Source organism: Branchiostoma floridae, chromosome 11, assembly GCF_000003815.2.
Source record: "Branchiostoma floridae strain S238N-H82 chromosome 11, Bfl_VNyyK, whole genome shotgun sequence".
Taxonomy (NCBI): domain Eukaryota; kingdom Metazoa; phylum Chordata; class Leptocardii; order Amphioxiformes; family Branchiostomatidae; genus Branchiostoma; species Branchiostoma floridae.
The window spans coordinates 6,087,794-6,101,084 of record NC_049989.1 but is presented as its reverse complement, the minus strand read 5'-3'; the positions used below and the strand labels follow the sequence as shown (position 1 = coordinate 6,101,084).

The 13,291-nt window shown below is 39.3% G+C and overlaps 2 protein-coding genes across 2 annotated transcripts; one reads left to right on the top strand and one right to left on the bottom strand.

The window, feature by feature from the left end:
- Nucleotides 1–17: 17 nt before the first annotated feature.
- Nucleotides 18–9,212, bottom strand: LOC118425625 (serine/threonine-protein phosphatase 4 catalytic subunit). Its single transcript, XM_035834589.1, has 9 exons — nucleotides 9,053–9,212; nucleotides 7,138–7,248; nucleotides 6,027–6,098; nucleotides 5,603–5,705; nucleotides 4,753–4,854; nucleotides 4,244–4,417; nucleotides 3,841–3,891; nucleotides 2,886–3,151; nucleotides 18–2,564 (listed from the first exon to the last, which is right to left on the bottom strand). Exons 2-9 carry the CDS (start codon nucleotides 7,161–7,163, stop codon nucleotides 2,435–2,437), a joined length of 924 nt encoding a protein of 307 aa, XP_035690482.1. The 5' UTR covers nucleotides 7,164–7,248; nucleotides 9,053–9,212; the 3' UTR covers nucleotides 18–2,434.
- Nucleotides 9,213–9,677: 465 nt separating this feature from the next.
- LOC118425551 lies at nucleotides 9,678–12,917 on the top strand. Its single transcript, XM_035834475.1, has 3 exons — nucleotides 9,678–9,697; nucleotides 9,973–10,218; nucleotides 11,297–12,917. Exons 2-3 carry the CDS (start codon nucleotides 9,982–9,984, stop codon nucleotides 11,456–11,458), a joined length of 399 nt encoding a protein of 132 aa, XP_035690368.1. The 5' UTR covers nucleotides 9,678–9,697; nucleotides 9,973–9,981; the 3' UTR covers nucleotides 11,459–12,917.
- Nucleotides 12,918–13,291: the final 374 nt, after the last annotated feature.

The following is a 13,291-nucleotide window of genomic DNA, read 5'->3' as shown; positions in this document are numbered from 1 at the left end:
ACACACGTGGCAATGGCTGATAGAAACTGTTTCTCGGTTTATTTGGACACTTGGTTCTTCACAAATAAAAAGTCACATCTCCCTATGAACTAACATCTGCACCGCTACACATTTTGTAAGGATCTTTCTTGAGTGGTAAAAATATAAGGTGGGGCAACTGCAGAAAATGAACAAATGTACATTAAATACTAGTATTAACATTTGGCAGAGTAGGTAGATTACAGGCAAGTAGTAATGGTAACAATAATAGATACACAAATCCATTTAGAAAGTTTAGAGGGTGAGGGAGGAGTCTTTTTTTTCAAACGCTTTCATATTTTGGACTACCCATTTCAAAGCCAGGTCTTTCTTTTGACTCCAATTTTATCCCCACCCCCATCCTACTTTCTGAATGGAATCACCCAGAGAAAAGTCATTGTCTATATCTTGTAGTTAGCAGCTACAGGAAGGACAGCTATACCTCAGCTTGTATTACACAAACAAAATACATAGTCAACAACCAAGGAACATAGTTATCCAGATACTGAAAAATACATGGTAACTACTCATAAACAAGTCATTACAATGGATAATAGTATGCCTGTTTAAAACATTGTTGATAGATATCTTTTTATGACAAATATAAACTTGCCCAATAAGTCCCCAACTCAACTGAAATATTTTTCAAGTCATTTGTGAACTACCCATGTTTTAGATTATTTGTAGAACACCACCTATTTGCTATTCTCACAAGACTGCTCTGTATTTCTCAAAATGTTAGGAATCTTCACTGTAGGTCTTTTGATGCCACCACTGTCTGATTGAAAAGGTGTTTGGTGAAGCCTTTTTCAAAAATGCCATTCAGCAACCAACAGGCTTTTAAATGTTGTACGAAAGCAATGCCTGTTGCCAGTTGCTGATGTGAAAACGAATCAACACAGCAGCACTTTCAATTAGTAATTTGCAATGAAGTTTGATGACTGTCCCTATGTTCATATTTGACTTTTTTGCATTTTTGCGTTACGACACATAATTTCATAACAATGAGTTCTGACTGTTCTAGCAATGCAATATTACCATGTGACATAAAATCATATCAAGAAGTCACAGTTAAGCATGAAAAATGACAAGGTAACTGCATATATAACATCAACTGATACGAAAGTTATTCATCACCTTTCATACATGGCATTTTTTGTGGCTCAATAATATAAGACTTACCACACACAGGAAAGTAACATGGCAGTGAAAAAGAATAATTACAGTGCATTATATTCTAAAGTTTCCTTGATTCTCTAATGTGCAGTAGACATGATAGGACACTATTTCTCAGCTTTATATACAAGTAAAAACTAATTCTTTTTCACTAAATTCCCCCTACGCCATTCTAATACCCACAAAATCAACATAATTAGAAATGGTACCATTGACAAATTGAGTGACATTTTCAGAAAATATTTCCTCCTAACCCTGCACAGCTGACATCAAAGACTAAAATAGATTTTCCCTCTTGTGTCTTTCCTTGCAGTAGGATTGTCAGTGGTGCCTGGGTCTTGTCTGTACTTGGGGAGTCAAGAAAGGAAGGAGCTTTTTGTAGTGGCTGGACTGAAGGTCTGAGGCGAAGACTTCAAAATGTTGCACGTATGCTCAGACCTAACAATACATATCACAGATACTAACATATACATATATAAACAGGGTGGGGTACAAAGAAAGAGAGATGTGAACATGATTTGGATAATTCTTTGGAATTCTGGTCCTACATTAGATATCGTCTGTGCCACTGACATATGAAACAGATACCTGAAAGCTAAGTGAGGCCTGAAACGCTAATCCAATGGAACTTCACCCCGCTACCCTGTCCTATAAGCACATCCATGTACAAATGGTAGGCTTAAAAGTTAAAGGACTCTTTTTTTGTGTCATCTATTTGGTCTAAAATTTTGTTAAATGTAAACTAGTAAGTGGCCAAGATTAAGTAGAAACAATCAGAGCATTTCACTTATCCATGTGTTTTTGGAAAGACTACAACTGCTCTCCAAGAAGTTGAGTTTGTCACACTTAAAAACCACCTCCTAGAGACAAAGTATGGCATAAAATATACTTAACTTCCTGTTTCAGTCTTATCCTTCTTTCCTTGCTTGCTACTAACATTGGTTGTCAGTGAAGGAAAGCATAGAAAACAGAGACCTTCAACTGAGGTGAGTACTGTATTTTTGTAAGTGTCAGGATGTGAGGTTTGCTTTTTTTTTGCCAACTTACTATATTTAATGTTTGTCCTGTTTCAACTGCAACAAAGTTAAATGTTATCCTAAAATTTTTCAGTAAGGTCCCAAAACTCTTGTCATGATCCCCAGAAGAAGGAATAAGTATCCTTCTGAGTCTTAAAATCTCAGCACAAGACGTCACAGTGTCTTAGGGAACAGGGCTGCAGTCGATAACATCTTAAGAGGAATTACAAGAAGTAGTCTGCCTGAGGTTTCTTGGAAGGAATGCCTCTGGCTTCTTGAGGTGCTGCTTCAAAGATGGTAAAGTCCTTCTGCAAGTGTTCGTCTAGTTCTAGTATGGCCGCTACATTTCCACACCTGTGGAGAAGGAACAGCATTGACATGATGCTTCACTTTCTTTTTTGACATATGAAAATTACATACAGTAAATCAAGAAAAAATTTAATGGTGTTTTTAGTTGCAAGGTTTTCACAGCAGTCACACTGCAAATGTATGGCGCTGTGTACACGTCTCCCTTGTACGACTTGTACAACAGAATCGTTTCAACCTCAAAATTATAACACAGGAAAAACCTCCTTTTCTCTCCTACCCGAAACAAAACCAAGATGTCAGAATTTACTAAAGCAGCTACTCTATGTTCATGCATATGGAGAATGTGTACATGAGAAAGCTTCTCACCTATAGCAGTAGTTAGGAGCTGACCACACTGTCAGGACTGTCTCGTTGAAGTGCCACTTGTACCCTTCCATCACCAGCTGATGTGCTCGGCAGATCATGTCAATGTTGTTAGCAGCGTTAAACTGTGCGACCACGTCGCTGCCAAACAGGTACCCCGCCCCCCTGGGGCTGACCCCCCACCCCTGCGTGTCCTCTGGATCGGACCACAGCAGGTCACACATGGGGCCGTCATGAGGAACCTCTTGTTTTCTATCTATTGTGCGAATCTGTGGGGGTAGATACGGAGAGAGGTAAGAATCATTCAGCTTCAACAAACAGGTACATCACACAATGTATCATGATGCAGTACAAGTTTCTCCTTCTCATAATACATCATCTACAGAAACAAGACTGTGGACTGCTCCTACTTCATGGTTCAATATATTTGTGAGGATCTATTGCGAGCATCTCTAGTCATGGCATTGACCATAGCATTGTGCCCTGCTTTCCTTCACTTTCTTTAGTGATCTGACTTGCATGGGCAAATACATTACATCCTTTATCCAGTCAAAATTAACTAAGTGTTCATCAGGCTTTTAGCCAGGCATGCGTCAAGGCGTCATCTGGACGCCCTTTTCTTAGAATAACAAGAAATTTGATGCCCCTGGACGCCCTATACTGGAGAGAAAATCCTCTGACAAGCATGAAATTCTGATTGACCAGGGATGCTACAAGGTCATCTGTGGTCACAGTCTTCTACTGTGACATCTGTAACAGTATTTTTGCCTCTTGGGATACCTTAGAATGCACTATTTTAACTTAAAATCATCAAAAACTCTGCACCATGGAAGGTGGATGCCCCCAGACCCCCCTACAAAAGTCACTTACCGCGACTCACCAATAAGTTTGGACACCCTATTATAAAATCCTAGCTAAAAGCCTGGTGTTCATCCATTGTATCAGTGGCTTAACGTACCTGGTCTAATGTCTGGATGGATGGGGACAGGCCTCCGTGTACACAGAAAATCTGAAACAAACAATAAAACAACTGTTACTCCGGATTCACAAATATTCATGGCTTAATAACCAATCTTTCAAGTATCTGGATGTCCAGTGGTCTCTCAACAGTCTTGCTGCCAAATCTCCACTTAAAATAAGGATTATAATGTAAACCTAGTTTCGCTGTTTTCTGCTATCCACCAGAAAAACTTAACTTCTACCTGTCTATCCCTTGTCTAAGTACTATGCACTGTACATTGTATAGTATCATGACGTACATAAATCAAAGGCACCTGTAAAGATGAATACGCTATCGCTTCCTTTGCGAACCCCAAAACCACTAAGTTTAATTCTTGCAAAGATGTCATAAAACAACTCACCTTCCCGTCTATAATGGCTGACAAGCTGAGGTAGTCGAAGATCTCGGTGCAGTATCTCCAGACCGTGATGGACCCATACTTCCTCAGGCACTCGTCGTAGAACCCGTACACCTGTGTGATCTGTCGACTCTCGTGGTTGCCTCTGATCAGCGTAATACGGTCTGGATAACGAACCTATGGGCAAAAGACAGTAGATTATAGACATTGCACTATTTGACTACGTTTATGAACTTACAAGTTAACATTTGGTGCATACTATTTGTTGCAGAGATCTCTTCTACAGTTACTTACGGTAGACAGTAACCATAGCTTTGTGTCCTGCAAATATCTACTTTCTCAAGCTGCATGGGTTGCATGGAGCAGCTCATCAAATAGCTTTGAGAAAGACGTCTCTTCCATCTTAATTGATGTCAAGTTGATCCCCAAAGTCCTAGAAAAGAATTCTCCCATGCTTAAAATGATTAGCATCATTTGACCATAAAAAAAAGAAGGAAAAAGTCAGAACTTACCTTAAGAGCAAGTAGCAACAGGAATGTCTCCACACTGTAAAACCCTCTGTCTACAAAATCCCCCATGAACAGGTAGTTTGTGTCTGGCACGTCCCCCCCAACCTAGACATAAACGAAAATAGTAACATGTCAGTTGGTACATCTCATTGTAAACATACAGTTTAAAATCAAAGCTTGACTGATTATTTTTCTGCATATAGCTCTGTACCTTATGTGTAAAATTACCTGCACTTAACATGATATTGACCAGTTTCATTTTTCTATCATCATCTGAGAAAATGTTTGCACTCATCAAATTGACCATTAAACCTACATCACAAAAAGATACTTTTGAACCATTAAATATTTCAAGGGATCAAAACGTTTGGTGTCCATAATCTGTAGCAGGGATCTCTTCTACAGCTGCTGATGGTAGACAGTAACCGTAGCTTTGTGTCCTGCATTTCTCTACTTTCTCTAGCGCTCTGACTTGCATGGGCAAGCTCGACAAATGGATTAGAGAAAGACGACCCCATGTCTTCCAAATGCTTAAAAAACTGCTGTGAATGCATTTCAGTTTGCGGGGATTTACTTTCGTGGTAACGGGAAAATGGAGTGTTTGCGGTGGTTTTAATTTTGCGGTAGCACCATAGACTGCATACTATAAAGTATAATGGAATAGTCTTATACTATAATCGAAAAATATTCACCGCAAAAACTATGAACAGTAAACCAACGAAAATTAAACCAACAAACATTTCTGCATTTACAGTTGTTACCGGGACTGTCTAAACGTTTTACCTGTGGACTAAAGAATACTTCATATTGCATCAATGATGAGGGTAAAAGGATGTCTCTTGCTGTTTCTTACCTTGAAAAGTTCCTTAAGGTCATAGAACTGCCCGTGGATGTCCCCACACACTGTAACTGGCGAGTCGACCCTCTGGACATTGCTTTCTTCTATAAGGATTTCTCTGCGAAAAGAGAGATTCATACAACATTAAACGACATCACTCACACATTGGTACTGATAAACTGTGCACTGTATTTGGCATGCATTTTTCCATAGAAGTGCATTGACACTCAACACTAAACAGGCCAACTGAATTTGTTTCTTTAGAAGCTTGTATCAAAATATCACAAGTCAAAACAACATAGTTACAATAAACAACAACTGTAACAACATTTTACAGCAAACAAAACACAACACTTAGCTACACCCATGTAAAAAAAACCTTTACACAGATAGGGGCCCCTTACAATGTCAATCCTAGAAATAGAAAAAGCCTAGTTACCTGGCCTTGCCACAGAGAGCTTTTACCTCTCCCTCCTTGATGATTTCGCAGCGTCGAAGCTGCTCTATTTGTCTGTTAGGGGAAAAGATTGAACAGATATCGTTAAAACATCCATTACAGTAGATGGCAAAACAAAATTCAATTCTAAAACACTTACTTCTGGGAGTGTCAGGGGGGTGAAAGGGCTTGATTTTCTTAGCTGGGAAATTGTAGGTATAATTTGGTGCAATCTGGCATGGTACTATACTGGGGGATATGTGTAGACTTACTCCATCATAAATACAAATGTGAGGCAGTGAAAAGTAATGTCTTACAACATTGCATGATGAAATTTTGAATGAAAAATTTACCAAATTGACTACAATGTTTGCAATAAGAGTGACTGAATTAAGGTTGAAAGTTTCAACTTAAGTTAATTTGCTGAATAGTGAGAATGAGGTCAACCAAAACAAAAATCACGTTTGTCCCCATATGCATCTTTTGCACACTTCATATGGCCCTCATGATTACCACACGCACTTTGACCAAATTTGTCCTATTTTCTATTTTTAACAGAGATTCCAGCACAATTTCAACATATATCTGCTTTATCATGCTGGTCCCTCACCCTCCAGGCCTCTGCAGATGACATGGCCTATACTACAAGTCATTGACCTGTACGGTACCATTTCATAACGTTCCCAAACCCATCTGACACCCAGGTGACATGGCTATAGATAGGAAACACTTCCTCATGGATACACAGTTTGACAAGGCTAGAATGTTTCTGCCCAGACAGGCCTCAGGCACAAACCACCAAGGCTACAAAACATTGTAAGATAGAATCAATGTTGTAGATCTTTTTATTCAATAACAGTCACCTGCAAAAATCTGTGCAAGTTAATAATCCTGACTTGTATTTGACTAGTGACCTTCTGTCTTGTGACTATGGAAACCATACATGTTTTCATAATCTCTTTAACCTTTTAATATGGACTAGCCCAAGCATCTCGTGACTTACACATGTATATAAACTGGTTGTGGGACATCAGAACATGGTGATAAATACCTTCAAGTGAAAACAAGTGCCAATCAAGATACTAGTACCAAGGACAAACAAACACCAACAGACCTGTCCAAATCACTGCAGTCAGTCATGGCAATGGTGAGAAGTCACTGGAATATTCTTCACGAGTCGTAGATATATCTCCGTAAAAAAACAAAAATGGATCTCAGCTGGTTACTGTGAAGGGAAAACAGAAACGACATACTTGTCAATAACAATCAAATTAGAATGGCACAGAACCTTGGTTACATGTATGTTGGCTTTAGCTCTGTATTTTATCAATAACCAGCCAATAAAAATAAATTAAAAAACTGTACTCAGCTTTGTGTTAATCAATCCAAGATATTAACTGATTGAAATCAATAAGGTACACTCCATGTGCATTGATTGAATAATATAGAGTACTGGACATAACGTCACAATTCTCACAAACAAATACACAACGACGGTTGGTGTAAACAAGTTACTCTTGTAAGACTAGATGTTAGACTACTTAAATATGAGGTAAGGTCTAGACTCCGGTACTACCATGGTATCACATGAACACAAACTCGGATAATGTTACACCACTGTAACGTTACATGTACGTTTAAATGTAGTGCAGTACTGGTCAGTCTAATCCAGCATAAGCTGGATTTTCATCCTCCAAAAAGCGGACTAAACCAATGGCCAGCCATTAGAAATCATTGGCAATCATATTCTTCACACACTAGGCTTGGTACATATATGACTATATTATGAGCTTCTTTTAAAGATGCGTACAGGTGTTTCGTCTGAGCGGAAACACAATACTGTGATCGTTGGCGTGCCGCCAGCTTATGCAGATTTGTTTAGGCAGTAACGGCGTAAACAAAGCATGGCATAACTAGTATGAATGAAAAGGAGTAAATGACGTCTGAAAATATGGAAACAAAAATTTTCACAATTTTCATCATCAAACAAATTTACAACACCACTTCCTTACATATTTAACTTTGTCATTTTCAATGCTGTGAGCAAATGTTTGACTGTTGTTAACAAAGGAAAGTATAACCAAACCTAAATGTGCACAGATTACATTTTACCTGTTGTTCACCAAAGACACGGCCAAATGTATGAGTTTTGTATCTCACAGTAAATTTATAACCACTGTGATGAAGTAAAAATGGCAACAAGACTAAGGTAATTATTTTAAGAGCTGAGTCAGACACTCACAAATTGGGTAATCGTGAATCAGTTCCTTGTTTAGGTCTTACCCTAAGGCCTAGCTCAAATCTTTGCCAAAAGAGGTACATGTATAATTGAGAAATACACAAGGAATATGCTTTAGTCTATAGAAATGTTTTAAACATTTTAGTTACTAGTATATACTTGTGATAATTTCTAACAAACATCTTTACATAACATTAACAATTGGGCGTTACAAATTCGAAGATCTTCTGAAGCTTTAACACAACTTTTACACTACAGGAAGAATCTAAAACAGCGAAGCCATAATATGATTATGCGTCTCTAGACAAAAGAAAGAAGTCCTCAAAAGTCTTCAGAGACTGATGATCAATGATGAATTGGTTGTGAGTTAACTTGTGTGTGAGAGAGAGAACAAAAGTGTGTGATTTTTGTCGAACCACCTTGTTCAATCATGTGACGATTTGAACAGTGCAGTTGGGGAGTTTGACGATTCTGACTACAATGTTATAAATTGAGAGAAACTCAGCGATACCCATGTGTTACGTAGATTTTGCCTGTGTTTACAAAACCGCGGTTAAGTGGTAGGAAAGGGCGATAAATCCCGTGATCGTTTGCATGGAAAGCATGCAAATAGTACCGGCTAGCACCGGTGAGCCGCCATGTTGGTTTGTCTCTACAGGTCCCGGCGCGGGAACCCTACAAATCACCCAAACTCTCGTCTTTTCGACAACATGTCTATAATATTCATAGCTGTGTATATCAAATCATGCCACTTGAACCACACAACGCAGAGTTTTAGAAGTATACTTACGGTTTTGAGTAGAAAATTGCGGCTAGCGCTCGCGCACTCTGTCACTCCGTGCTCGCCGGGCCTCAGCTCTGTTTCTCTACCGGAAATGACGCACTGATGAATAAAACTGTTTTTTCCATATATGGTCAGGCCCCTGTTCACGTGGCGCGAAAACTTCTCCATGTCATTTGTAAACAGTGTAACGTTTATATTGCATTCAATGCAATGTGAATTTAGTGTCACATTCGCGGGAAGTGCAAACGATCTTACCTACTGCAACAACGCATTGGATTTTTTTTTTTTTGCGTAATGAGGTCTATAATGAGGACACAACTTTTTACCAACGATACTTTGGTCTTTCCTCCCAATATCTATTCAAGGGCGTTATATAGTCCTTGATCCGTTTTGGATATTTTTGGATATTTGAACGTGTCATACATGTCATACGTGCAGCTGTAAAACGCGAGATAAAACCAGTAAGATCCAGTGCGTGGCCATCAAAAAGATAGGAACCGTTTATCCGTTGAACGGTTGAGGAAAATCCCGGTTTCATCTATCTCTATTCAAGGAGGTTCTTTTAACCAGGTCCTAATTGGCCTAAGCTATTAAAAGTGGCGCATCGTTTAGGACTGTACTGCACGTACACTTTGGTTTACTTCCGAATCGGTATCTCGCGTTTGTATCACATTGATTACTCCGCTACTCTTCTTCTGCTACTCTACTTGTGAAAAAAAATGCATATAAATCTCTAATGTATAGGTCTTTTGTGATGCTTTGTATTGTGTACACATTTCTCGTGGAGTTACACTTTTCTCCGTTTGTCTCGTCAGAGAAAGACGCAAAGCCAAATGCAAATATAGAGCCGCAAAAACCAGCCAGACATGCATATGAATGCTGTGAGATCGATCGTGTTGATGCATGACCTTTGACCTTTTCCTCAGTGATCCAGTATGGCTTCCGTGCGGTCCGCCTCCCTCCTCCTCCTCCTCCCCATCACCCTCCTCCTCCTGGTGCGCCACACCTGCTGTAAGGAGTACTTCTTCAACAAGGACCGGGAGTGCCACGTGCAGGTGGAGCGGGTGCAGCCGAAGGTGCAGAACCCGGGTGGGCCGTGCAGCACTGTGCACCGGGTGAAGTGTGGGGAACAGATCACCCTGGATAGCATTCGGGTTGTGGCGTCAGAGAAGGTAGGTGCTGGACTGGATTGCAGATGGTTTCTTCTTTCAGAGACTACATTGGCTCAAAAACACGATTTTGCTCTGAAAAATCGTCTCTGCATTTCCTAACCATGCGTATTTGAACTGTATTGGCTCCTCGTCTTTGTCTATCACCTCATAGATCGTGACCAGTACGTTGGATAATCAGGAAATCTGCATCAGGAATAATGCCCTCTATGTTGGTTAGCAAACACGGAAATGATAGACATTTCATATTTGTTATTGGACACTTTTTGTGGTCACATAGGTTGATGGTATGAAGGTGATTTGCTATTAAATGAACCATTTTTGAAATATTGGCAATCTGTATGTATGAGAGGGTCACAGTTGTTATTGTCACTAGGGAAATTTATTGAATAGAAATGGATAACCAGAATCAAAGTAGCAATATTCATTATGGATCCCTGGTTTTGAATAAAATTCAAAAAACATTTCTTGATAGATGTGTCTGACACAGTCAATACCAACAGCTGAAATACTGCCTTTTTCATGGTGTTCTATTATGTCTGTCCTTGGTGCTGAAATGGCAATCTCCTTGCAAAGTTGTAATGTTACATGTCTACAGGGGATCTTCCTAAATTGCTGTCAAATTCCATTCTGGTCTCTGTCCTCCAAAATTGTACGTTTTCACGCAGGATTCATCTCAAAGTATAGCCACTGTGGTCTATATGGTCTATATGGTTATGTATCAAGTTAGGATTCCATGGGGGTGGGGGTTCTGGGGCTATAGATCAGAGTGTGTGGTAACATATGGTTCCAGGGGGTGATATTCCAGGCCAGCATATGTGCGGGTACATTCCGACCAGGGCACAATCTTCTCTGTTACACACCAAAATACTGTAAATGCAGAAACTTTTTTGCGGTGGCCGCTTTACCTCGAACTTAAAACCACCACGAACATTTTTCCATGGCAGTAAGAGACTACACTGCAAGGTGCTACCGTGAACTTAAAACCACCACAAAAAGTCCTTTTTCCCTCTACCACGAAATTAAATCCCAGCGAACTTAAATGTATTTACAGTATCTTGTCTAATCTATTTTGCTTCAGCTTGGTTTTGAGGTGGTGGATGTGCTGGACTGGGACACCAGGTCACCCCTGGATGAAACCATCACCATCATGGAGGACACCAAGATCTGGGTGACGGACGCGCCCGTCAGGAGACACACGTACAGCGCTGAAGATTTCGACTTCATGCACGACGATCTGTGAATGTGCCATAGAACTGGATGCCATTATCTTCTGTTGTATCTAATTTTCTCTATCGAAAAAGGGCTTTTTAAAAATGATTGTTAGGGATTTCCTATTTGATTATTCTTTTTGAAGGAAAAAAAATATCTCACAAATGATAGGATTTGAGAATCAAGTCAACGTGCTGACTGATGATGGAGTGCCAATGCTGTCAAAGCCACTGTGTTAAAAGGTTTGGGGACCAAATATTTATTGTTTATGTACAAGGTTCTCTCAAAGTACTTCCATAACTTATTAGTAATGTTAGTAACGTTAGTAGCATTTGGTGTCAACTGCTTCTATGTGTTGCATTTAATCTACAATTCACAATATTGTTGTATTAGTGTTGTACATGAGGTGTTAAAAATTTATAGGATTTTGGACTAGATAGAAATTGTCTGTGAGTAGGGTATACTGTCTTGATATTCCAGTTAGATATTGCAGCAAGCAGAGTTCAGTGTGGAGTAGTCATGTTAGGTATATTGTAACGTTAATACATGTTGTTTATACACAGCCATTAAGTGAAAGAAATGTGCCAAGAAAGGTCAGGTAGAGTATTGTAGACTGTAGAAATAGTGTTTTGGATCCCTAGTGAAGTATTTACATGCATTCTCCTGTGGAGTACTGTATTCTTCATGGACTGGTAAAAAGAGACCTCTTGTGATGTGCCAGGGAAGTGCAGCCAACACTCACTTGTGTCTGAGCATTCTGGCATTTTCTTTATACATTTGTGGCCAGAGAAAATAGTACTATGGTTGTATATGTAGCAAGAAATCACATGTGCAATATATCTTGTTCATGTAGCAAAGAAAGGGTACTGTGAGGCAGTACTTTATCCAATATACTTGTAGGTAAATGTAGGTACATATGGCTTTTATGTAATGATCGATTTTTGTCTGCTTTTCCTTTTGTGTTGTAGCTATGTTCTGGCTTGCTGGAGTGTTGCAATAAAAGTTACAAATAAACCTACAAATCCCCCCACTGTAACTAACACTTTGTCTTGTTTCCTTTATAACACAAGTGATAATGCACAAGAGTACAGCAAATGACACAAGTTTATTGTTACATGTTGGCTAATACTACAATATTGTGTTACTCTTGTCAAGACCCAAAGATAAGAGTGAGAATCAAGACACACTCCAGCCGTCATTACAAAAATCAACTCACTAGGGGTAGTGGAAGTACTGCTGCCCCTAAAAGTGCAGACTTGCACAAATTGGCTTTGGGCATTTTGGGGGTCTTTGATGACAAATTCAAGTTGTGTAGCCATGGCCCTTAAAAGAAAGTTCCTTAGAGCAAGCTCTGTTTGTACATCTGCAGCATATGAGTGGATCAACTGTACCTCCATACCTCTTACTAGAAAGTACAGAATCGACTTCATGTAGTGTTACAAATATCTTGTTTTTTGCATTGTAATTTCTTGAGTACAAAATCAATCTTACATATCAAATGAAAAATCATTAACTGTGCTCGGGTACAGCAAGTGGGACAAAATGGCAAAGATGACTTCGAGACAACTTTGAGCAACTCTCTGTTAACACATTTTTCATTTAGTCTTTTTGTGGTCTAAATGAGTTTGGGGACTGTTTTAGATGAATCCTATTTTTGCTTCTGAAATACCTGAGAATTGGCTGTCTTTCCCTTTTACTATAACGTTCTTTTTACTTTCAATGCCATTGCCATCTTGTACCACGTTGTTACAGAACTATTTACATTAGGCCCAATGTTAACAGCAGACCTGTCACATTGCACACAACTTTCCACAGGACTGGCCACTACAAAAAAAAGGAAGTTTGCCTAACACATACAAGCATA